Below are 26,483 nucleotides of genomic sequence, written 5' to 3'. Positions count from 1 at the left end.
CACCCATAGATGCAATAAAACATGCTAGTACGGCATAACTGAGCATTTTAAACAAAACAACCCAGGAGCGTTAATGGTAGTCAGATCTGGATTTCTATGGAAGGTAAATCTCTTATATAGATTTATAGATGGCTGTTATATAGGACCCAACCCCCCGCCGCCCCCCATCGCACCCTCTTTACACCCGCCTACCGCTTCATATTGTTTTTAACCCTCTGCGCTATGTACATCTATGATCACAGCCCATTGTGAAGGAACCATAGCCTAATAAAAAAAACGCTAATAAACTGGCTACATCAAAAATGAATATGTTGTATTTACCATTTTGAGTTTTACGTCTGTACCGGAGAGCTGGTGAAGATGGGCTGCTGCTCGGGGAGGAGTATGTTGATGTTTTTCTGCGCTCTTCAGCTGGTAAGTGCGTCATAGAAAAACAAGCGTCTTTTGTATCGCATTTATTAATCTGTCTTATAAAAAAAAACTGTTTATGAAATTTTACTTTGTAATATGAACTTCGAGACGCGTTTCTGAACATCTCAAGTTAAACCCTGCAGTCTTCTAAATAGTTCATTGTTTGAAAGAAGTGAAGTTTTGTGGCAGAATAACCGTAGTTTTTCATTTATAACATAGGCAATAATTGTGCACACAGTTTTTTGCATACCTCGTTAGAATATGGCTCATAAACACTTTTGAAGGTTATGGGACTATTATAAAAAGTAGGCTAATTACTGTGAAAGATAGGCTACTCAAAATTAGACCATTTACTTTTAATAGTAAATCATTTAAGAGTAAAATGAGAACTGAAGTGCAAATAATACATTAGTGTAGGCCTATAGTATATCTTGTATTTCTACTGTTTATTGTGCACATAATGTATGGTTTGCTTGTTTGAAAAAAAATTGTTGTTCTTTTCTCTTTGTTACTCTGTCATATGTCTCAGTTCTGAATTGTTTTGCGCATAATTTCTCTCAAATAATTTTTTAAAATATCCATAACCCATCAATGCTACTGCTACATTTTATTATTACAGGCTACATTTTTTCAGCATAGAATATAATCTATTTATTTAAACTGCAGACATAAGAGATAGACCATAAAACGATAGCAATGTTTGTGAGTGTGCAATTTAATGTGTTTAATGCATGTTCAGCTCATTATAGCCCTTGGTGTGTGAGATCCTTTTTTCCTCTCACAAAGTGATATATTGGATTCATCTTCATCTTGTCATCCCAGTTAAGTAGTTGCACTTGTGTTGAGAGACAGTGACATACATCCCTGTTGTTTTTCTGCTTAACATTTATGGCTTTTAACTTTGGTCTAACCTTAGCTTTTCTGTCTTTCCTAACCTTTCCTTTCTTTCCTATCGACTGTGAATGTAAATATATATTATTTTTCTGGCATGACATGACATTTGGACTATAATTTCAGTAGATTAACTCAGCATTGACCTTTAAAAAAATACTGTCACCTACTAAATAAATGATGAAGATTCAGTGGGACAGCGCAGAACAGAAGCATGCAGATATTAATATTTACAGTTTTGTATATTTGTTCGCAGGGTGGCTCAGAAAGGAAATATAGCTGTATGGTTTAATCAGTTTAGCTAATTCAATTCAGTATTTCACATCTTTTTCTACCAATGAATAGAAGAAGAGAGGTCTGCTGCATGTCTGCCATACCATGTCTGATTTTGTGTAACATTTTGGCACCTCTAAGTCCTGGCTGAACCTTCATCCTTCATGTCGACTATATCAATAGGTTCAGCCACTGTTGCGGTCTATAATTGTGGTTTCGTTTTTCCTTGAAGTAATTCAAAAGAGTTGGAGACTGTTCACTTCTATGGATTAGATTTACCAATTTGGATATTTGTTGCATGATCGGAAAGCTCATCATGGTTTCCATGCTCTTTTCTGACCAATTATAAAGAAACTAATGCTTTCAGTGTTGAAAATATATTCTTCTTAAGCTATATAGTTTTTGTATGAGAAACAGACCGAAATAAAACATGAAACTGTGATACGCAATGACTCTCCTTGACAGGTACTGTGAAAAATCTCACTGTTTTATGTTTTTATGTTTGGCTTGTTAAAGTCAGCTCACTTCATGTTGGAACACAGCGGATGGGGACTGTGGTGAAGACATGCTACGAGTGGTTGATTTGAGGTGGAACCTCTGGGAACAGCTGGTACACAGCAGCATTATGGCTTACAGAGAGAGATTGTATGGGGGATGGGTGTCACGATCGGTGTTACAGAGAACACAGGAGAGAGAACCAAGTGCAGGTATGTGACTTTATTAAAGGGCAAATCCAAAGGGTAAACAGTCCAGGCATGAGTCGAAACCAAAAACATCCATCCAAACATAAACCAAACAAGAAGACAAGGCAAGGGCAAGAACTGACGGACATGAATTAACATTACATTTAAACAAGGACTCCGTGACTAAGACTCAGACAGACCAGGTATAAATACACAAAAGGATAATGGGGAAACAGGAGACAGGTGGGGAACAATCAATTAACTAGACAAGGAGGAAGGTGACCAAATAAGGAGACAGGAAGTGATAAATGATAAACACTGTGGGAACTGAGGACACCTAGTGGAAACCCAGGGAACACAACCCAGACACTGTGACAGTACCCCCCTTCTACGGAGCGGCTCCCAGACGCTCCAAGACAGACACAAAACAGAGACCAGGAGGGAGGCGGACCGGTGGAGGCTCAGGGGGAGGGACGGAGGGCCAGAAAAGAAAAACATGGGGAACAGGCACCAGAATGTAACACAACACAGAAAGACCAGGAGGGAGGAGACAGACATTAACACAAAAACAAAAGGAAAAAACAACATGAAGCCCCCCAGGGCGGAGCCGAAGACCACCACACCCTTGTGGTCAAGGCCAGAGCCCTCCAGGGCGGAGCGGAAGACCACCACAACCGTGTAGTCAGGGCAGGCGCCCCCCAGGGCGGAGCGGAAGACCACCACGTCCATGTGGTCAGAGCGGAAGCCCCCCAGGGCGGAGCAGAAGACCACCACGTCCGTGTGGTCAGAGCGGAAGCCCCCCAGGGCGGAGCAGAAGACCACCACAACCGTGTGGTCAGAGCGGAAGCCCCCCAGGGCGGAGCAGAAGACCACCACGTCCGTGTGGTCAGAGCGGAAGCCCCCCAGGGCGGAGCAGAAGACCACCACAACCGTGTGGTCAGAGCGGAAGCCCCCCAGGGCGGAGCAGAGGACCACCATGTCCTCGTGGTCGACGCCAGGGTCCCCCAGGGCGGAGCGGATGACCACCACCCCCCTGTGGTCGATGCCGGAGTCCAACAGGGCCGAGCAGCAGCCCACCCAGTGACTTGATTTGACTCTGAACGTTCAACGGTGACCCGCCCTGACTCTGGAAGGTCATCAGTGACTGGCCCTGACTCTGGAGAGTCCACTGGGACCTGACTCGACCCTGGAGAGTCCACTGGGACCTGACTCGACCCTGGAGAGTCCACTGGGACCTGACTCGACCCTGGAAGGTCAACAGGAACTAGCCCTGACTCTAGACCGGTCTTGGGCACCGAATCGGGAACGGCATCGGGCACCGCCTCGGGAACGGCATCGGGCACCGCCTCGGCCTCCGGAACAGCATCGGGCACCGCCTCGGCCTCCGGAACGGCATCGGGCACCGCCTCGGCCTCGGGAACGGCATCGGGCACCGCCTCGGCCTCCGGAACGGCATCGGGCACCGCCTCGGCCTCCGGAACGGCATCGGGCACCGCCTCGGCCTCGGGAACGGCATCGGGCACCGCCTCGGCCTCCGGAACGGCATCGGGCACCGCCTCGGCCTCCGGAACGGCATCGGGCACCGCCTCGGCCTCGGGAACGGCATCGGGCACCGCCTCGGCCTCGGGAACGGCATCGGGCACCGCCTCGGCCTCCGGAACAGCATCGGGCACCGCCTCGGCCTCCGGAACAGCATCGGGCACCGCCTCGGCCTCCGGAACAGCATCGGGCACCGCCTCGGCATCGGGCACCGCCTCGGCCTCGGGAACGGCATCGGGCACCGCCTCGGCCTCGGGAACGGCATCGGGCACCGCCTCGGCCTCGGGAACGGCATCGGGCACCGCCTCGGGAACGGCATCGGGCACCGCCTCGGGAACGGCATCGGGCACCGCCTCGGCCTCGGGAACGGCATCGGGCACCGCCTCGGCCTCGGGAATGGCATCGGGCACCGCCTCGGCCTCGGGAACGGCATCGGGCACCGCCTCGGCATCGGGCACCGCCTCGGCATCGGGCACCGCCTCGGCCTCCGGAACAGCATCGGGCACCGCCTCGGCATCGGGCACCGCCTCGGCCTCCGGAACGGCATCGGGCACCGCCTCGGCCTCCGGAACGGCATCGGGCACCGCCTCGGCATCGGGCACCGCCTCGGCATCGGGCACCGCCTCGGCCTCCGGAACAGCATCGGCATCGGGCACCGCCTCGGCATCGGGCACCGCCTCCGCATCGGGCACCGCCTCGGCCTCCGGAACAGCATCGGGCACCGCCTCGGTCTCCGGAACAGCATCGGGCACCGCCTCGGTCTCCGGAACAGCATCGGGCACCGCCTCGGGAACGTCCTCTGGGCCTTGAGGAACGGTAGACGCCTGTCTCCTCCTCCTCCGCCCTCTATGTTGGCGAGTCGGTGACACCTTGTCTGGAGACTCAGGCGTTGAGTCGGCCATCTTGTGCTGTGGCTCTGGGCTGGCGGCCAGTTTGGGCAGTGGTGCTGGACTGGCGGCCATCTTGGGTTGTAGCGCTTGGCTGGTTGCCATCCTGGGCAGTGGTGCTGGGCTGACGACCACCCCGCCGGAAGAGACAGAAGTGGCTGGGGCATCCCACCGAAGCCGATGTTGCAGGTAGCGCACAAATTCCCAGAATTCCAGTGTCTCCAACTGCGCCATCTCCTCCTGAGACACTGGATCATCCAGCCCGCCATTAAAATAGTCCTTTAGGGCGGCATCGTTGTATCCCATACCCTCGGCCAGGGACCAGAACACCTGTGCCAGGGCACCCACCTCATTGCCCTCTTGACGGAGGGCGATCAGCCGGAGATACTGAGCTCTCCGCTCCGCCATCTTGGCTGGGGAACGGGAAAAAGACATACCGCTGGATCTCAGTGTGACGGAGTCCTTCTGTCACGATCGGTGTTACAGAGAACACAGGAGAGAGAACCAAGTGCAGGTATGTGACTTTATTAAAGGGCAAATCCAAAGGGTAAACAGTCCAGGCATGAGTCGAAACCAAAAACATCCATCCAAACATAAACCAAACAAGAAGACAAGGCAAGGGCAAGAACTGACGGACATGAATTAACATTACATTTAAACAAGGACTCCGTGACTAAGACTCAGACAGACCAGGTATAAATACACAAAAGGATAATGGGGAAACAGGAGACAGGTGGGGAACAATCAATTAACTAGACAAGGAGGAAGGTGACCAAATAAGGAGACAGGAAGTGATAAATGATAAACACTGTGGGAACTGAGGATACCTAGTGGAAACCCAGGGAACACAACCCAGACACTGTGACAATGGGTGCTTAGTGGGAGAGAGAGGGTTTATGACTTCTGCAGTGAAGCAGTGAAGCTTTATGAGAGGAGCAGCATCCCCCACACCCAGCAACTCCCATCTGAGTCATACATCTCCCCTCACTGAGCCTCTGACCTCCATGGAGAGCCCTCATCTCCTATCACTCACCCTTTCTCCCTCCTGCCCTCCTTTTCTCTTTCTGCGCCTCTCACTCTCTATTTCTCTGTCACAAGCTTTGTACCCCACTGGTTCTGTTACCCTGGCAACCCCTGAGTAAAAAACCAGCATGTGGAAAGACAGAGGTGGGGGTTTTGATTGTGTGTCTCTGGGAAAGAGAGATGGGGTCTCCATCATTATTGTGTTTGGGGCAGCATGAGGGTGTTTTTTGGTTGTGTATATGCAAAGTAGCTGGTGGTTTTATTGTTTTAACAATGTGTAGAGATCTAGATCATATTATACTCTCTGTCTTTTATTTCTCTAGATCACTGCTGTGGAGAGACAGGTGTTTGACTTTCTAGGTTACCAGTGGGCGCCCATCCTTGTCAACTTCCTGCACGTCATTGTGGTGATATTGGGCTTGTTTGGGACAGTCCAGTATAAGCCCCGCTATGTCGTTTTGGTGTGTACTGTATTTATGTCACTGCATTTTTTTAAATAACTGTTGAACTTTGATAGGTATGTTAAATAATATAACATTTAATAAAATTTGTTTTGTTAAATCAAAAATTTAACTAAAAATACATCACAATAAAAATACATTATTTATACTTAATTTATAAAATACTGGTATTAAATATAAAAAGATGAAAAGACAAAAAAACATAAATGTTTTAAAATAAAAATGTTTTTTATTAAAATAAATGTATTAAATTAAATAATACATTTTTTTATTGGTTATTATGATTAAATGTATTGATTTCTTTATAAAAAAGATAATGTTAAAAAGCCTAAAAGGGTTTAATTATTATAATTGTTTATGAATTCTTTTTTTTTTTTTTTTTTTTTTGCAAAAATGCGCTAAACTGATCAAAAATGACAGTTGTGTTTCAACAGATTGTTACAAATACTGTTCTTCTGAACTCACTGTTCATCAAAAAAATCCTGAAAAATTAAAACATTTATCTCAGTTTCCACAAAAATATTGAGCGGAACAAAGTTTTCAAAGTTGATAATTTTATTATTATTATTATGTTTCTTAAAGGGATGGTTCACTTTCAAATTAAATTTTGATATGTTTTAGCTTACCTCAAGGACATCCAAGATGTAGGTTTCTTTGTTTCCGCAGTAGTTCCCATTTTGATATTTTTAGGTCAAACCGTTCTTGTCTGTGACTCATATAATGGAGGTCTATGCTCACCACCTCAAAGAGCATGCACAGAGGAGTCCAAATTAAACAATTCCCCATCGTAAGTACACATTGATGACCTAAGACACGAAACGAGCGGTTTGTGTAAGAAAACATCTCGGTTACGTATGTAACCTTGGTTCCCTGAGTAGGGAACGAGATGCTGCGATGACGTCATCGTCTTGGGAACACCTGTGGTGTGACGAATGTCTGAAGCCCTTATACCATCACGACAATTTATTGGCCAATATCGCTTAGCACCCCCCCCATACGTACGTATGCTATATATGCGTGTTGAGCGCCATTTCATCAGATTTACACTATGTCGAAGGAAGCGCTATCGAAGGTACGGAACGGCCAAGCATCGCAGCATCTCGTTCCCTACTCAGGGAACCAAGGTTACATACGTAACCGAGATGTTCCCTTTCATAGGTTCACTTCAATGCTGCGATGACGTCATCACCTTGGGAACGATATACCATAATGCCTGACGTACCTAAGATAGCTGGAGGACCAAGGAAAGAATCTGCTCAAGCGGAAGAGACCTGGGAGCCAAGAGCCATCCTCAAATCCAGATAAGTAGAACTTGATGAAAGTGCTAGGAGAGGACTAACCTGCCACAGCACAGACATCTGATACAAAGCTCTTAAAAGAGAGCCTGAAAAGAAGCCATTGCTCTTGTAAAACGAGCACGCACCTTAGGAGGCGAAGTCACAGCACGAGCCTCATAGGCTAAAGATATAGTACTATCTGACCCCGCATAGCAAGGGATAAAGCCTCAACCACTTGCTGAAATTAACAGTGTTGAAGCAGCCTTAGGATATACTAGGCCTAGGAAGCAGTAAGACTTAACCGACCTTGGGGAAAAATACATACAAGAGGAGCTGACAGAGCCAGCAGATCCTATTCCTCTAATTGAGAATAGATGACTTCAAAGTTATCTGACAAACCTAAACGGCTCAAATGGATGGCCTGCCAGTCCTTCCAATCGAAAGAAGCCTCAAAATGAATCTGTGCTGGGTGGAAAGGCCTAAGCTGTCTCGTCCCTGCATAATGGAAAACCAGAGGGTGACCTCCTTCTGAAACACCTCTATGGGTAACGCTCAGCAGATATGGTAGCCACATTAACCTGTGGCAGGTCCTTAAGGGTAATGGAGATGTTCACTCAGACCAACCTTACTCTGAACAGAATCGTTTGGAAGCAAACAGGTCGACTGGAAGGCAGAAGACTGGTCCTGGGCCATTCTTGGCTAGAGCGTCCCCACCCAGAGGCGACGGAGGGGACAAGGAAACCAGAGTGGGCAATGCGCATGCTCGAAGCAAACAATCCACTTCCACTCAGTCGAACCTTGCCATATGAGACTCACCCAACTGAGGGTGCAAGAGTAAGTCCACTCCTGAGGTCAGGTGACCCGGGACATGAACTGCACTGATCGACAGGAACCTGGTCTGCGTCCAAAGAAGAACACCAACCTGACAGGGGGCGAGAGTGTAATCCTCTCTGACCAATGTATGAGACCATAGCCATGTTGTCAGGCCTTGACCTAATGTGGCGTTAAAGACCAGTTCAATGGAATAAAGTATTGGCAAACTTCATTCAAAAAGCAAACCTGAGGAACTTCTTGTGTCTCCTGATGATCTGGATGCAGAAGTACGCATCCTTAGACTGATGGTCACAAACCAATCTCTGGTTCAGATAGAGACAGGATGAGCATCTGTGTCCTTGACATTGCTTACTCCAAGCACAAGGTTATGACGCAAATCCAATCAACCCAATAAGCTAGATGGTGTAACCATATGACAGCCTGATCCTCCCTCATGAGGCCCAGAGACACCTGAGTTGCGGGAAACAGGAAACAGGAATGGATAGTAAATCAGGCATGCCAGCACCAACCACAGAGTGGGGACTTGGATGTCAACATATAGGCCCTGCACTAATGGCTTTAGGGCTATCCTCTCCATCTTCAAGATAAAGTGCGGAGAACGGTAAAATCAGTCCGAAACGCAACATGCGGCAGGAAAAACTGATAAAGGCAACAAACTTGTAGGTTGCCCACATTTATACACATTTCCAGTTCAAAGCAACAGCGGAGCTGAAAAGAACAGAGTAATTAATCATGCAAACCACTGCTTGGTAAAATGAAGCACCCAACATCTCTAGTGCACAATAATGCATGCTGTAGTACATAATGTGGCTATTCATGTGAAGCGAGTGTTGGTAGCAAAGCGCCGCATCAATCACATGAAGTAGGCTGACCATTGTGAGCATTAATAGCTTGTCATAAAAGACACTCTTACACGTGAACTTGTTCACAAATTAGCTCAGCTCAGAGAAACTCAGTTGGAATGAGAAGAATAATGATAGGCCAGTTATGCAAATAGTTTTGGTAGCCTAAAGTGCCAAAAACCATGTTGCATGACAATGTGTGTTGCAAAACTCCACAGATCCAGCTCATAGCACAGAGTCTACTATTTGTTCCAGCTCAAACAGCAGTGGAGCTGAAAAATTATTACTAGCTGGACAGTCTAGTGTTTGGTAGCATGGAGCGCCAAAAACCAATGCGCACTGCAATGTCAGCTGTGGAATCCATGATAAAAACGGGTCACATGTAACTAGAGTTGGAAGCATAAATGCCAATCAATGTACAGTACATGCATTCATGCAGTGCAGGAATGGAGACAAGAAACCCCTGCTCACTCTGCAGCTCCAGTCACTATGGCATTAGGTTTTTCGTAAAAACAGCTTGCCATAATAGTCTACTCAGATGTGAGCTCCCCCACTGATTTGTTCCAGCTCAAGCATCAGAGGAGCTGAAAGACAAATTAATAGCCGGGTCGACTTATGCTTGGTAGCACGAGGCGCCAAGACCATAATGCAAGACAAACATTGGCTGCAGAATTCTTAGAGTCTGCGCCTAGAAGCAGTACATGAAATAAGTGCTGGAAGTGTAGCACCAATTCAATGCACATGCCTGCATCAGTGCAGCGCAGAAGTAGAGAGAGAGAGAGAGAGGAAAACCCGTCTGCTCAACTTTACAACCTGAGCCATTATAACATTAATGTTACAACAGCTTGCTACTTAATATTTCAGCTCAATACAGCAGCAGAGCTGAACAAATTTTAAATTACTCCGGCAGACCAACGCTCGATACGATAGCATGAAGCTCCAAGACCATGGTGCACAATAAAATATCTGCTGCAGGAACTCCTCAGAGTCTGCGTCTAAAAACTGTACACGAACAAGAGTTGGAAGCGTAAGCGCCAAATCAAATGAACGTGTCTGCATTAGTACAGTGCAGCAGGTAACGTAAGGGAGAAAGGGGAATTTAGCCACCTACTCACTGTTATAGCTTGCTATAAGAAATATTCTGAAGCACGTGAATTTTTTCACTTATTTGTTTCAGCTCAATGCAGCAGCGGAGCTGAAATAAATAGCAATTAGTCGGGCAAAATAATGTTTGGTAGCTTGAAGCGCCAAAATCATAATGCACAAACACCTGCTGATCCTGAAGGACTCCTTAGAGTCTGCATTTAAAAACAGTACACGAACAAGAGTTGGAAGCATAAGCGCCAAATCAAATGAACGTGTCTGCATTAGTTCAGCTAAGCAGATAACAGAGAGAAAGAGGAAAAACGCCTGCTCACTGTTATAGCTTGCTATAAGAAATACTCTAAAACACATGAGCTCTTCCACTTATTTGTTTCAGCTCAATGCAGCAGCGGAGCTGAAATAAATAGTAATTAGTCGGGCAAAATAATGCTTGGTAGCTCTAAGCACCAAGACCATTGTGCACGACTTAACGTCCTCAAATCAGTGCCTCTCATATATATATAGTTTTTATAAATTTGAGAAAACACTTTATCCAGGGAGGAAGTAGAGCAATGGTGGATATTATATAGTAAGCTCACCCCTTAACCCATATCTTATATCTACAGCTTGTGTCGCCTGCAAGCTCATGAGCCAGGGGCTGCTGTAGAGTATGCGTCATCCAATCCGCAGCTGACAGAATCGATTACGAGCTTCCGGAGCGGGAAACAGATATGACTAACCACCTGACTCACGAGGCGCTCCTCTGCTGAGCGCGCGCGGTCCGGGGAATAGAGCGAGAGAAAAGGGGGATTAAATCTGTTCTCTCACTCACTGAACACTCGGGCTCATCGCCGTCACCCCAAGCGTCGAGCTCGTGCGGCGCCTCGGCAAACCCAGAACTAGAACAGCGGGGGTTGAACGAACATCTCTCCTTCCTCAGAAAGAGAGCGAGCCCAGAGTGCAACTTACTTATTTTCAAACACAGATATCACGGATACAACAATAGATAAAGGCCGCAAAGCGATCTTCCTACCTGTTTTCTCGTGAGTCCGTGTAATGTGATCCATACATACCGGAAAACTCATTGTGTCTGCCTTAGAGGAGTAAACTGCTCTATATAAATAGATGGCTTAGAACACAACAATCACTTTCCGATGGGCAACAGATGATTCGCTTCCTGAAGGAATTAAAATCTGATGAAAAAAATCGTATGGGCAGTGCTAAGCGCTATTGGCCAATAAATCGGCGTGATGGTATAAGGGCTTCAGACATTCGTCACACCACAGGTGTTCCCAAGGCGATGACGCCATCGCAGCATCGAAGTGAACCTATGAAAGGGAATGAACAGTATTTATATTGTTTTTACCTCTTGTACATATCCACGTCTAACTGATCTGAGGGCGCGAGTGCTTCCTGATGTCGTGACTCGTGTGACGTTTGCGCGTGCTCTGGCTTAGTCAGCGCAAGCGCGGAAAGCCCCAGAAGTTATCTCTTGCGCGTGTACGTCACTCATTGTTTACACTTAAGCCCCTTTCACACTGCCATTCCGGCAAATACAAAAGTGTAAGTGTTCCGGCAATTGTTGCCGGGTCGCTAGATTTTGCACTTTCACACTGCCAGTGATTACCAGGGATATGTGCATGCTTTCACGCACAACCCGTAAAGATACTGTAACGACAAGTGACATCAGGGCGTGACGTGTAATGTACGAGTCGAAAACGTTAAGGCACGTTATACTTTCACTGAAGCAAGCGAACGATCTCGGCGTCAGCGTGGAAATTGAGGAACTAACTGATCTCTGCTTCATTACAGTTTGCACATATTTTTTCGTCGCGAACGTTGATCTTCCTTCAAAACAGCCGGTAAAAGAGTCACGCGATAAGGCGCGTCATCACTTCGACGCGGCAATAGATCTGGCTTTTGTTCACACAGCGCTCGTCCCGGGTTGAACTCGGCAATGTTACTAGGTCCCCGACCCGGGTTCAATGCCGGAATCAATCCCGGGACGTGTTTGCTTTCACACAGAAGGCGACCCGGCAATGTTCCGGCAATTTGCCGGGTCCGACTTGCAGTGTAAAAGGGGCTTTGCTGTCTATGGTTTACACAGAGATTTCGGAAGTGTTACCTTTCACTGTGAAGATCTAAACATATTTAGACGTACAGGAAATTGCAATGGAAGACGATTTCAATATATCAACAGACAACGTTGACATTTTTTTCACAACCATATTTATTTGAACCAGAATACACAGATCAAGTATTCAGAGCGATGGAGAAAGCATCCGCTGCAAGCAACATGTCTTCAAGCCTCAGAGAGACAGAGATCTCTTCAAAATTGGTGGTGTTTTAGTAGCAAGTGTTGTGAGATGCCAACAGAAGTGGAGAGCATATGTTGTCACGAATGGAACATAGCAATGCCACAACTACAAGACGACAACGAGGACAATGACAGTATCGCATCACACACCTGCCTGACTGAAGATCCTGAGTTTTCTCTGCTGTTGAGCCAAAGCGTTTTGCATGTTGTGTTTTGTTTGCCACGTATAAACTGGAGGCGACGTCCAATGCCAGAGGGACCCAATCGCGCGCTGTCAATAGAGTGAGTAATGTGTTGTGTTTATTATAATCGCAACGATTATAGGGTGAATTATAAACAAATTAATTAATTACAATTACTGCATTATATTTCAGTGCAGATTGGTGGCGTATCGTGTGGTAAACAGTAAACAATGAGTGACGTACACGCGCGAGAGATCACTTATGGCGCTTCCCGCGCTTGCGCAGACTAAGCCAGCACTCGCGCCCTCAGATCAGTTGGACGTGGTTGTGTACAAGAGGTAAAAACAATATAAATACTGTTCGTTTTCTTACACAAACCACTCGTTTCGTGTCTTAGCTCCTCAATGTGTACTTACGCTGGGGAATAGTTTAATTTGGACTCCTCTGTGCATGCTCTTTGAGGCGGTGACCATAGACCTCAATTATATGAGTCACAGACAAGAACGGTTTGACCTAATAATATCAAAATGGGAAATACTGCGGAAACAAAGAAACCTATATCTTGGATGTCCTTGAGGTAAGCTAAAATATACCAAAATTTAATTTGAAAGTGAACTGTCCCTTTAAGGAATAAATACAATTTGTATATATATATTCAGATAGAAAACAGTTATTTCAAAGTGTGTGTGTGTGTGTGTGTGTGTGTGTGTGTGTGTGTGTGTGCGTGTGTGTGTGCGTGCGTGCGTGCGTGCCTAATGCAGTAATTTGTTTGTTTACACAGATATGGAGTTTTATCTTACATAGTTAAGTAGATGTGGTTCCAACATAATTTTTTTAAAGTCTCTGATGACCATTATAATTATGTTCTTTCCTTTTCTCTTAGTATATAGTCTGGACTGTGTTTTGGGTGACTTGGAATGTCTTCATCTGTTGCCTTTATCTGGATCTTGGAGGGCTTTCAAAGGTAAAGTGTCAAGTGTATTTTAAAATAAATAATGTTATTGAAATTAAGAATATTTAGGCATTTTTGTGCTGTGCTCTTTTAGGACAGTGATTATCTGTCACTGGGACTTTCGTCTCATCGCTCATGGTGGAAGGACAACGGTCCAGGCTGTGAGAGCAGAAACCTCCCAACCACTAGATGGCAGCATCTGGAAAGTCCTGCTCTGGTCTCCGAGCTGGGCTGTGTATTAGAGTATCAGTACATCGAAGTTATGCACAGCTTCCTGCAACTGTTCATTTCTGTAAGACATTATCTGTTAACACTGAAGTGTGCAGAAATAATGATTGTTTTCAAACAGGTTTCCTGAACATGTCTTTCATATGCTACTGTCAGGCATAGGTTTTTGTTACCTATCAATAAGTAGGCGATTGTAATAATGTTGAAAAATAATGTTCTTCAATTTTTAATATGAACATTTTACACATCTGCTTAAAATTTTCTGTGATACATTCCCATACACTAATACACTAATTCAGATTCATTCATAAAAATGTACTTGTACGTGACTTTACTGAATCTGTTGCTTTGTTTGTTTGTATGTAGGCCCTGGGATTTGTATTTGCCTGTTATGTTGTCAACATCTTCAATGAAGAGGAAGACACATGTTTGTAAAATAATTTTTATTTTTCACCTTTAAAAGTGCACCAAGTAATTTTTGTCTGTTTAGCTGGCTCTTATTTATCTTCATAAACAACTGATATTGTTGCTTCATGTCTAATTTTGTATCTGCCTTTTGTTACTTTTCAGATTTGTATAAGTGACAGTGTCCAGATCTCATCAACATCTCCAGAGAGAGAAAAGAAACATTGAAAATGGAAATAGATGGAAGAAAGGGACATTAACCATTCTCAGAATGGACCAGATTGGATGGAATCCCAATTTTGCATATTAAACATAACAGTACACAAAATGTAAAAAAAAAATAAGAGTGATGTGAATATGAACATGAAAATTCAAAGGTATGCGTATGTGTTTTATTATTATTATTTTGCCTAATGACACATTGAACTCAACAGATGAACAAGAAGCAAGTCACAAGGCATCTGTATATATATTCATCCAAAGCCAAAAGGACACAGCAATGAACCTTGCTTTTATGAATACATATTTATTTTATTTTCAGGAGATATGATTCTTCTGCAAAACAGTTTTACTTACCATTCTAATTTTACAGTTCAAATATTTTGTGTAATTTAAACATTGTAAATATCTCTTTTTAGTTCAATGGTTTAATAGTGGAGATTAAATGAAGAATTGCTTAACATGCACTCGTGTCACAAAATGTGGTTAAATGTTAAAGATCAACATCTGTCTATTTTACTATCAGTAACACAAGCCATATTTGTGTGAGTGTATATAGGATATAGTACCTGTATATAATACCTGCCTGTGCTGGTCTGTGTCTTAATGGCCTAGAAAACAGAAATGTTGTAACACATATGGAAAATCAAACCTAATTTTGTAAATTTAAATAAAAAAGCATTTACTTAACACTGTATTATAAAAAAAATAATGCTTTATTGATTCAGAATAATGATTCTGAAATGCTGACTGTAGCGAGTCATGTCGTCTTTTATTTTGTTAAATTAAACCTGTAGTGCATATCTTATGCAAAATATTATTTGCATATAAATATTTGATTCGGGAAACAGATATAGCTTATAGGAAAAATACACTTTATCTCTGTGTCAATGAGGTTTGTGAGGAATTTCCCCAATTGATTTACATTACACTGACACCTAGTGGTTTAAATTAGAAAAACGCACGTTGAATCTGTAAATGCAACGAACGGTTCGTTGTAGCCGACTACGGCTACCAAATTTTAACTATGAAAGGTAGCCTCATCAGTCTGCCTGCTAATGATCTTGATAAGCAGTCACACCCAGATTATTATGTATGGCATCACAATGTGCTATGTGATACAATATTTCATTATCCTGTGGACAACATAAGCCATCAGAATCCAAATCCAACATTTTTCTTCTCATTTTGAATAAATTTCAAACTGAACATATAGGCTATTTAAAATTTAGGAAATTCAGCAAAAGCATATCATCAGGAAAGCTCTTGTATTATCTTACATTATCTGTGAAATTGGTGTTATGTTGAAACAGAGCTGCTACCTGCAGGGTTCAAACTTATTAAACAGAGAGACCCTCATCTCTGACTAAAATCAATAGCTAGATCTAAATATCAATTAGCTACCCTGAATGCCCTTTATCAGCATGAGGTTTGGCTGACACAAGAGTTCTCAGTGGTTGTTAATGACATTCTTTTAACAGTGAAAATATAAATGATAAAAGTATGTGCTGGCATGACTTATAATGAAACTAAATTAGGACTACAAGCTTTAAAAAAATAAGTAATTTTTCATCAAGCTCTGGTGTGAAATGTATATATTTGTCAGTAGTTTTTAGGAAATTTTGCACATAGCCTTATGAATAAATGAAATGAAACCAAAGGAAAGAACCAGCTGAAAATCTATTATAGTATTAATTAATAAGTATAAGTATAAGTTTTTAATATTTTATTATCTATAGCCTACGGGATGGTTTGTGATAGTCACTTCTTTTTGTCTAAATTAAACACAAACCCATTCAATATAGGCTAATAAACTAATGTGACAGTTCCTCTGACAGATGGTAAATGATGAATGAATAAAGTTGGATTGGGCTATTTCTAAGATCAAGAAGAAGAATCAGCTAGTTTTCATTACATGTTTTTATTACTTTTTAAAATAATTGTTCATAAAGACAAATATAATTATACGTAAAATTACAATGGCAAAATATACAGCCCTCTCATTTAGAAACTTAATATACTACACGTTGAAATTATTTAGGCAATTGTTAGAAGGAAGAACAAATATGAAATTGTTTATTTACTAAGATAAACAAGAAATTTACGCAGTGATAACTTTTTTTTTTCAATTTTCTCAGGTTGGTCACCTCCGCGTGGCCACCCGGTCCATGTAGCGTCAGTCCCTGCGCGCAGATCCCGGATGGAGCGGCCATTGGGCGGAAGTGAACAGAGGTGCACAATAACTGCGGGCTAGGAGGAGGAAAAATATATATATATAAACTTTGAAATAAATTTACACTCGGCGTATGACAGCATTGGATTAAACCCCAAAACCGCAGACCCTCTGATACTCTCGGAAACATCCTCAGGCTGGACTTCTAGTGCACTCGAGAGGACCGGATCGCCGGAGTCAAGTCGTGGAACTTGGTGAAAAAAGCGCAGTTCAGCCTGCACGGAGCCGAGAGGAACCCACAGGCTTCGGGTTACGCCGAGCACTCTCGCTGCTGCTTCTTTTTTCTTTGCAAGACTATTGCTGAATCTAAAGAGGCCCTCTTGATGAATTATGTCTACCAGCAGTATTGACCCACAGGTAGGTTGGAGTGGCACGGCGTCGCTAAGGCCTTTAGGAGGAGCAGGGAATGCGCGTGCAGCCTCCGCCGCTTCTGCGGAGATGTTACGGGCATCTGTCTCTGCTTGCTTCACACAAGCGCGGTGGCTAACGAGTTAGCATTTTTTTCCACTCGTGTAATTGAATATTACATCGCATTTCTTCGGTCCTTCGGTTTCCGTTCGACACATCGCAAAATGCGTTCTGCTCCAGTGTACCATCAGGATAAAACTTAATAACGTTAGTAACGTTACACAATCTCTCTCATCAGCTTTCGAGAGTTCTCACCAATATTCTCTGGACTTGGGCTGATCTGCGTGGCCGACGAAATGTTTAGCTTTCCGTGTGAACGTCAATTCCTCGATTGACTTAATAAATATCAACTTAAGCCCTCGTTTCTATTTAATAACGAATGATGAGCGACTGCTGATAGTGCATTGATTTATTGGTGATGCTCTAATGGAGTCGATGTGGATAAAGAGCATGAAACGTTGTGCATCATTTACATGTTAAACACGAAGAGCTTGTGTTTAAAACAACAATTCAAAGGTGTTAATGTTTTTGTCTTGTTGTTTTTATCCACCTCTGATCACCTACTGGATGATGGGAAGACATCCAAAGGGCAAGACGCTAAAGGTGAGTTTGATTTATAATATAGATGTCTATACAGGTTTAGAAATTAAACGTCCAGGATATTCTCTTCAATTCACATTAAGTCCAATTTTACCATTATTAATGCCTTGGCTGTGGCTGTTGAGTCTAATTTGGGCATTCATTCTCTGTGACTTATATCACGGCCTGGTAGCTGTGTTGCTCTCATATCATTCAAATAATGTTGTCTGAGAGCTCAATCAATCACCTGATGGAGCCATATACCTCCTCTTGGAGTCCAGAACTGCTCCTGTTGTATTAACACCACTCTGACACATCAATTGGCAATGGGAGCTTGGCTATTGAGCACATTAAATAGATCATGCTTCATAATTCTGTAGCATTAACTACTGTAGTTGTGATTTTATTAAAAAAAATTTGTCCTTTGGCTTTGCACAATTTTTAGATGCTCCTCTTCATCTATGACTCTGTCTGTAGTATTGTGGTAGTTGGACAGAACATGTGGTGAATGAATCACTAGTCAGTGTGGTGAAATACACATTACTGTTGTCGTTTAACATTTGTTGAAGATCTAAAATGTGAATAGTATGTATGGGTAAAGTGATATATTCCAAGAGACCGAGAAGACTGTTGGACTTCGCATGTGCTTTGAGTTTGTTATCAGATGTACAGGTCTGAACAGTAGCCCTGATGTTTAACGTCATTCTTTATTTCAGTGCAAAATGGCTCTCTTCATCAGAAGGAAACGGTCCACGACAATGACTTTGAACCATACCTCACTGGCCAGTCTAATCCGGTGAGAAATGGGTTTTTGTATTTGTCTTAAGGTGTGAAATGAAGGGAAAAACATTAATTAAACGTATTTTCTAAAAACATCTTATGTTTTTAAAAATGTTCTTCTCAGTTTAAGCATGTTTTTGATATTTTTAAGAAAAAATATTTTTTTCAAGTGTGTTGTCCTTGTAGGCTTGTGCATGTAAAAACAGTATTTTTTAAAGTAGTACTTTATCTGTCTCTGAAATAACTTTTATGCTGTTTTTACTGAGGAAGTGAGGAATAATAACCAACTCAAGTTTTACACTGAGAAATTTGTCTGTATATATAAAAAGGAAATAACTTAATTTTTTTAATACATTACCTCAACCACAGTACATTACTAAAAGGAACTAGTTGTACAATATACTACGTCATTGTTTTTAAATTTGTTCTGGAGTTAAAATTAACTATATAGTGTTTGCTAAAATTCAAGTCTGTTCTGTTTTTATGAGGTTTGAAATTAGTTGGCATTATTAATTCTAACAACTCTGATTCTGTTCTTTTCCCTCAGAATAACAGTTACCAATCAATGACCGACCCCTACCTGTCTAGCTACTATGCCCCCTCGATTGGGTTCCCGTACCCCCTCAGCGAGGCGCCCTGGTCCACCGGTGGAGATCCGCCAATCCCGTACCTCACTCCATATGCCCCCCTCAGCAATGGGGATCATCACTTCATGCATGACACTGTGTTCGGACAGCCAGGGGGTCTGGGAAGTAGCATCTATCCACACCGCTTTAACTTTTTCCCTGAAAACCCAGCATTTTCTGCCTGGGGTACAAGCGGCTCCCAGGGCCAGCAGACTCCGAGTTCTGCATACGGGGGCAGTTACAGTTACCCGCCCAGTTCATTAGGTGGCACCCTGGTACCCGATGGTCAAACGGGCTTCCCAAGCGACACCCTGAATAAGGCCCCAGGTATGAATAGCTTAGAGCAGGGCATGGTAGGGTTGAAGATTGGTGGTGATGTGACTGGAGGTGGTTCTGGAGTGAAGACGGTGGGCTCGGTGATTGGTGGAGGGCCGGTGGCGGCAGCTGTGGCCACGGGCAACGGCGGGACTCCAATCGGGATGCCGCCTCCCAAACCCACATCTTGGGCAGCCATTGCGAGCAAACCGGCCAAGCCCCAGCAACTGAAAGTGAAGAGCAAGCCGGGGATGCCCTTGGCTGGAGGCACCCTGCCCCCACCACCCATCAAACACAACATGGACATTGGCACCTGGGATAATAAGGGGCCTGTGACTAAAGTAGCCTCACCACTGCCGCCCCACCAACAGCAGCAGCCTCCGCTCCACTCCCAGGGTCACCTACCATCTCACCATCATGGGCTCCCTCCCCCACCTCACCCCCCTATGCCGTCTGCCCAATCACTTGCTCAGCAGATGGTGATGCAGGGTCCGCCCCCTCCACAGCCTTACCAGAACCACACCCCTGCTCCTCCCCTTCAAACCCGGTGGATCGCCCCACGTAACCGTAACCCTGGTTATGGTGGGGGTGGCAGCATGGACAGTAGTGGCTCATCAAGCGGTGGAGGAGTCGGCAATGGTGGTGGCGGCGGACCTCCAGGTTCCGGTGCTATTGAATCCCACCCGGTCCTTGAAAAGTTGCGTGCGGCACACAGCTACAATCCCAAGGACTTTGATTGGAACCTGAAAAATGGGCGGGTTTTCATCATTAAGAGCTACTCTGAGGACGACATCCACCGCTCCATCAAGTACTCCATCTGGTGCAGCACGGAACACGGTAACAAGCGGCTGGATTCTGCATTTCGCGGCATCAACGGCAAGGGTCCTGTCTATCTGCTGTTCAGTGTCAACGGCAGCGGACACTTCTGCGGCGTGGCAGAGATGCGCTCACCTGTAGACTACGGCACCAGTGCCGGCGTTTGGGCACAGGACAAATGGAAGGGCAAATTTGATGTGGACTGGCTGTTTGTTAAAGACGTGCCCAACAGCCAGCTCAGGCACATCCGTCTAGAGAACAATGACAACAAGCCCGTGACCAACTCCCGTGACACGCAGGAGGTGCCTCTGGAGAAGGCCAAGCAGGTGCTGAAGATCATCGCCACCTACAAACACACCACCTCCATCTTCGATGACTTCTCACACTACGAGAAACGGCAGGAAGAGGAAGAGGTGGTAAGAAAGGTAATTTTTTAAGCTAATGATTGGGATATGTGTATATGTTAGCTAATGATTGTGGATATTGTGTTTTTTATACGAGATTAAGGTTTAGAGATGCATATTCTGAAGGAAAATATTTCCGTTTAGGGGTGGATGACCATAAGTAGTGATTAACCAAAGAACTTTGACCAGCATGTGAAGGTTCCAGGTTACTGTTCATGTCACTGAAACTGCCAGTGTAGACGTTACAGCTGATTAAAAATGCCATAGATCATAGATACTAGTGATGCAACAATACAGTTAGCCCATGGTTCAATACATAGCTTGTTTTTTAACCACTGTTTTTTGTTCGGTTCTGATGGCTTGGCACATTAGAGTGTTTATTGTTTAGTTTAAAATGTGATTTTTAAAGTAATTTAACCACAAAACCTTCCTGTGAACATCTGTATAATGGAAAAAGATGTGGATTATTATGTCTACATAAAATGTATTTTCAAAGAGGTATTATTTTCCTATTTTGTTCCCAAAATAGGATGGATTGGCCATCATTGAGCACTGCAAACACATGTAATGTACTTCATAATTTCATTTAGGGGTGCACGATTTTGAGAAAAAACCTAATTGCGGTTTTTCTGACAAATATTGCGATGCGATTTTCGATTTTTGCGTTCAATACTTTTAAGTGCATAAAACCGGATCTGGATCTGGCCACGGCACGTCGACATATTTTACATTTAGCACTCTTTTGCTCCACGTCGTTCTTCGCGAATCCAAAATAAGTCCAAACAGCTGAAGTACCACCCTTCTTGTTAACCAAGTGCTCCCCCGCTTCCTCTCCCGTCACCGAAGAAGTGCCTTCGGCCATTTCTGCGCAGTTACACAAGCTTTTTCTGGCACAATTCGAGGAAAACGTTGTGTGTTTGCTGCTTTTCTGCTGACAGAAAGCCGATGCACTGCATACAACCTTGTTTTTCCATTGCCATTTCTAATTGGCCAGCAAGCCAGGAACGCGAGATTCGACCATTTTGATTGGCTAATAGGTTTGTCACTCAAATGTCAGAGGCGGGGGAAAAAACCTCAGACTCCTGAGGTTAGGTTATTGCGGGAGTTAAAACCTCAATATCGATGCGATAAAGGTTAATCGTGCAGCCCTAATTTCATTCATACTGCTTGCCACATATGCATCACAAAAGTAATGTAATTCATGACGTGACGTTCCAATAAATCCCCAATGGACAAAGACATGGCTATCGCTGTAATGAAATAAAAAAGAAGATACAAACATTCTGAATGATGAAACATAAGGACAATAAACACTTGCCTTCAACAATATTTAATTTATCTGTGTTCTTCAAGCAATCTCGGGTATTTTCGTAATGATTATGTATATTTGTAATCTTTTGCTAATCGACACAGCTTCTATTTTACAGTATAGAATATATTTTCTGCCTCATTCTGTGCTAAGAAGCCACATCAGATCGCAAAACGAAGTTATTTCAAACACACGACTGATGTTGTGAAGTACAAACAAGTTATAATATATTCTCTTTTTTTTTGTTGGACAACCGGTTTAGAAACACTTCTCATTGCAAGCCATTACAAGGGAAGGTGTTTGGCGTGTTGATTTTTAAAAATGCACGTTATAAGCATGGAGGGGTTTCCTCATCTCAGCACAGAAATTATATAAACGCAAAACCGATTTATAGCATGCATTGAACCGTGGATGAGGTACCAAACAGTTCAATATTATTTTGAGAATTGTCAAATCCCTAATAGATACCTAGTTGTTTTTGGAATGGTTGATGCTCTTTGCTTTTGCTGTTGATGCTTCAGTTATTTCATGGTTCTGTCTTTGATATTTCATCCAGTGGCGGTATCAAGCTGCTAATAAAATTGTATTTCATCAGTAAGATTTCTACTGACAGCAAGCAAAAACGTGGCTCCACTTTTAAATTTGGTTTTATTCACTGTTTTTTATTCAGAATTTGGAATTGTTTTATGTTGAGTATTTAGCCTAGTTATTGGCATTTCAACAAGAACTTAAGAGAATGCTGATGTTTTTGATTTGTGTCAAAGGATCATTGATTTTTATCTCTTTCTTTCATCTCCACTGACAGCACCTAGAGCCTGCTCCTCTCCAGAACCGATCCCGACTTGATCAAGTAAGCTTTTCTTTGTTTTATTGTTTTCCAGGGTAAACATGGAAGATTTGGAAGTGTCAGAGGAATTTAAAATTGTGTTTTCTAGATAGGATTGGAATGTTTTGTGTTTATGCACAAATTTCAAATTTCACTGGCTATGCATCGCACCTTTTATTGATAACTTTCATCTTGCTGCTTCTGAAACAATCATTTGACTTTAAAATATATTTTTAAACTATTTTTTAATCACATACAATAGTCTTAGAAAACTCCCTAAAGACTGTTTATTAAAATGTGTAGAGGAAATCTACTAGAATTTTGCTTGACCGTGCACCTAAAATCTAATATAGATTTTATCTTTCTGTCTGTAAATTATCCATAGGTTTATTAATGGTTTTACGATTTTTAGTTCACTGATACACTGAAAACAATTATAGTGACCAATTTTCACTCAGAAATTGCTAGTAAATTAAATAATTACAAAGAACCCGCAAGTAACACATTGAAGTAGACTGAATATTTTCTTGTTAAACGCTCAACTTTGAAAAATCATTTTTACAATGTACTGCCCTGTTCTTGGCATGAAAATTGCATTAGAATCTGGCGTGATATGAAACAATTACTCCTTATGAGTGCAAATGTTTTTAAAGTAAAGGAAATTCATTGGTGAAAAGTTGTGGAAACCCTGACTTGTGTGTGAGAATTTAAAAGTAATTTTAAATAAGTAAACCAAGTTTTTGTGTACATCAAAGTAACTTTCCCTCCATTTCTCTTTCTCACAGGAACGCCAGAACCGAAATAAACAATAGAAGGCTGCCCCCTACATATGATGAGCAGTTGTTTTAGGACTGACCGTTTGAAAATTACATTTAAAGAGGACACAAGATGAAATTTCAAAAAAATAAACAATCATTATGTTTTTCTATTTAATTCTGGTGACTTCAGCCAGCATCAGACTCGAGCCTCTGCGCCTCCGGCTTCACCTGTGGGGGCTGAAGTCGATTAGCACCTCTCAACGTCGCGTCATCATTTTTTTTCTGTGTTCTGTTGTTTGGTATTGTTTTCATACACCTCCCTCCCCCCTTTGACCAACTGATATCTGCACATGTCTTTTATTTCATCCTGTATTTTTGTTTTTCTTCAGCCCCACTGCTCCACATCATGCCCTTCAGAGTTGGTTAAATGAGTGGGTAGTTAATTCTGTGTATGTATGTATGCGTGTGTATCAGGAATGATGGTGGAGTGTATGTTAGTCATGTGATATGGCAGAGGTAAGGGAATGGGGGGTGGTCAGACTCCGCTTTGGTTGAGTGGGGGGGGGGGGGTGCATCTCCAGCATCTCCAGCATCAGTGACTGTAATGGGCCAGTTTTATGTTCTTTAGATCCAGAGTGGTTTGAATCCCATTCGTGGAGAATCGTGCAACTGCATAGAAGGGACAATGACATGTCTTGACATGAGATGATGTTAAAAAAAAAAACATTTTTGAATTATGTAACACTTGACTTTTTTTTTGTTCAGTGACGAGCCGCTTATGTTACAGGTTTTGTTCTTTATTTTCTGTTTTGACTGCTTGGAGCCTTAACATTTTAAAGCTACGGAAACAGTTTAATAATGGCTGTTCTATACCTCAATTGAAACAGAGTTATCAGGGAGACGACATCCCATGCATCCTTAACTACGGGAAGTCAACATTGTCACTGGCTGGACTATAAACAAAACAAAAAAAAGCAAAGTAAAAGTTATGTTTTCATTGCGGTTCCAAACCTAGTGCTCAGACTCCGTTCACATACACACTTAATGTTTAAAGAGCAGAAATGTAACTTCTTACTGTTCAAACCCCGCCCAGCAGAGGTCACTGTTTCTTTAAGCCAATCTGAGAGATGTAGCAATTCATTGCTTTTTATTTGAAATCACTTTAGATGCATCACTTTTTTTTTTCTTTGTCCTTTCTTAACAGATTTCATTTTTTTGCTCTTTTCCTCCCCATGTCCTCAGTATATTGCTAAGCTTTAACGTAGGATCATATAATTATAACAATAACGAAGAACGCCTCAAATGTGTAACCTGAAAATTAATGTTACTAAATTACTGTTAAAAGTAAGAAAAACAAACAAACAAAAAAAAAAGAGTATATGGTTTCTGTGCGTGATTTTTAGGACCTGCTTGCTGTTTTGTGTGTTTGTGTGTGGGAGAGCGAAATTGAACCATGCGAGGGTTTCAGATTTCTATAGTCATATAACAGAAGATTCATGAAAATATATGAAATACTAAAAATAAAAAAAGTTACAAGACAAACATTTAAGTCACCCCTGAAATGAAATTGCATTGTATTGGAAGGTCACTATCTATCACACTCTTAGATTTGATCATGCTCATTATTAAAATAATACTATATGGTGTAATTGCTGTTTGAAGGTGTTCTTTTTGCTGCCTTGTTTTTTTTGGGCATATTGTCTGTGTTGTTACTCTACTAATTGTTTTTACACAGAGGTGCCCAAAACAGAGTTTTGTATCACTTTTTAACCCACCTGAAAGGTTTTGATTTTAAGAAATCACCTTTGATGAGCACATATACATGCTTAATTTTCAGACATGATGGACGTATATTTGTTATTTGTTTCTCAAAATAATACAGGATATGTATTTATGGCACTGTCACTTCTGAAAATTGTAAAATAAGCTTTAAAATAGAGCTAATTATAACAAATGTGTAAATACTGTAATTCAATAATCATCTCAATATAATCTCCAGTGCTTCATAAATGCTCAATTTGCCTATATTTTGAAAAAGGTTAAATAGTCCATAATCAAATTTCTACTGTCATTTTTAGACATGCAGATAGAGCAAAGAATATTTTATGCACTCCAACTTCTAAATATTTATTGTTGAGAAAACAAGCATTGTGCCTATGAAAGTAGTAACATCAGCAAATGGTGATCAAAAGCAGAGGGTTTTGGTATTTTGGCACATATAAAGAGCAATATGATTTCCTAAAGATCATATAAATAATATTAAAATGGATGTTGAATTTATTACTGAAACAGCTCAAAATAAAATGCTATCACTCTTGTATGGGAGTCGAATCTCTGCGTACAGCGCCATCTAAATTGACTGGCTGCCATCTTGTTCTACTCATCTAGCACATCTAGTTAACAGAAAGAAGAGTTCTGGCCAGGAAAAAAAAAAGAATCCTTGAAGCAAGATTTCTAGACATGAAACGGATTTGCAAGAAATAAGGGTTTATTGGCAGGTAAACCAAGAAAGTGTGGAAGAAAGAGACAGGTCTTGGTAGAAGATGTTCTCTGGCCATTAAAAGATTGAACACAATATTTTAAAAAAAGTAAGCCCTATTCTAAATGTTGTACAATAATGTCCTCCTGACTTTAACTTGCCATTTGTTTGCCAGTATTTTTCTATTTTTTTTAATCTAAACAGATCCATATATTTCAGTTGAATGCAGCATTTATATAAGTATACACACCTTTAGAAATCAATGACAATTACCAATACATGACCAAACAGTGTTCACAAAACATGATGATGCGGGTAATGTCATTAACCATTCTTTTCAGGATAGACTATCTAACCTCCATCATGCACTGTCTTGGGGGTTTTCTGTTGCAATGGGAACCAGATTTCTTTTGTACACAGAATTTTAACATTATAAATGTCTG

At 42.4% G+C, this 26,483-nt stretch overlaps 2 protein-coding genes across 7 annotated transcripts; both read left to right on the top strand.

Moving 5' to 3' along the window:
* The first annotated feature begins 202 nt into the window (after positions 1-202).
* LOC132114635 (sodium/potassium-transporting ATPase subunit beta-1-interacting protein 3-like) lies at positions 203-14,664 on the top strand. Its single transcript, XM_059522871.1, has 6 exons — positions 203-414; positions 6,031-6,168; positions 13,587-13,667; positions 13,750-13,947; positions 14,250-14,310; positions 14,454-14,664. Exons 1-6 carry the CDS (start codon positions 361-363, stop codon positions 14,465-14,467), a joined length of 546 nt encoding a protein of 181 aa, XP_059378854.1. The 5' UTR covers positions 203-360; the 3' UTR covers positions 14,468-14,664.
* A 2,008-nt stretch (positions 14,665-16,672) lies between these two features.
* Positions 16,673-25,399, top strand: LOC132114632 (YTH domain-containing family protein 1-like). 6 transcript variants are annotated; one of them, XM_059522867.1, is made up of 7 exons: positions 16,674-17,097; positions 17,727-17,751; positions 18,444-18,523; positions 19,055-20,680; positions 21,198-21,232; positions 22,783-22,827; positions 23,589-25,399. In XM_059522867.1, the coding sequence occupies exons 1-6, from the start codon at positions 17,071-17,073 to the stop codon at positions 22,787-22,789; spliced, it is 1,800 nt and encodes a 599-aa protein (XP_059378850.1). In that variant the 5' UTR covers positions 16,674-17,070; the 3' UTR covers positions 22,790-22,827; positions 23,589-25,399. The 6 variants fall into 6 exon arrangements, with proteins under 6 accessions (XP_059378847.1, XP_059378850.1, XP_059378851.1 ...); XM_059522868.1 differs by having other exon boundaries at positions 21,198-21,237; XM_059522865.1 differs by having other exon boundaries at positions 19,055-20,689.
* The last annotated feature ends 1,084 nt before the right edge of the window (positions 25,400-26,483 follow it).

This window comes from Carassius carassius, chromosome 34, assembly GCF_963082965.1.
Source record: "Carassius carassius chromosome 34, fCarCar2.1, whole genome shotgun sequence".
NCBI lineage: Eukaryota > Metazoa > Chordata > Actinopteri > Cypriniformes > Cyprinidae > Carassius > Carassius carassius.
This window is presented reverse-complemented; position numbering and strand designations above follow the sequence as displayed.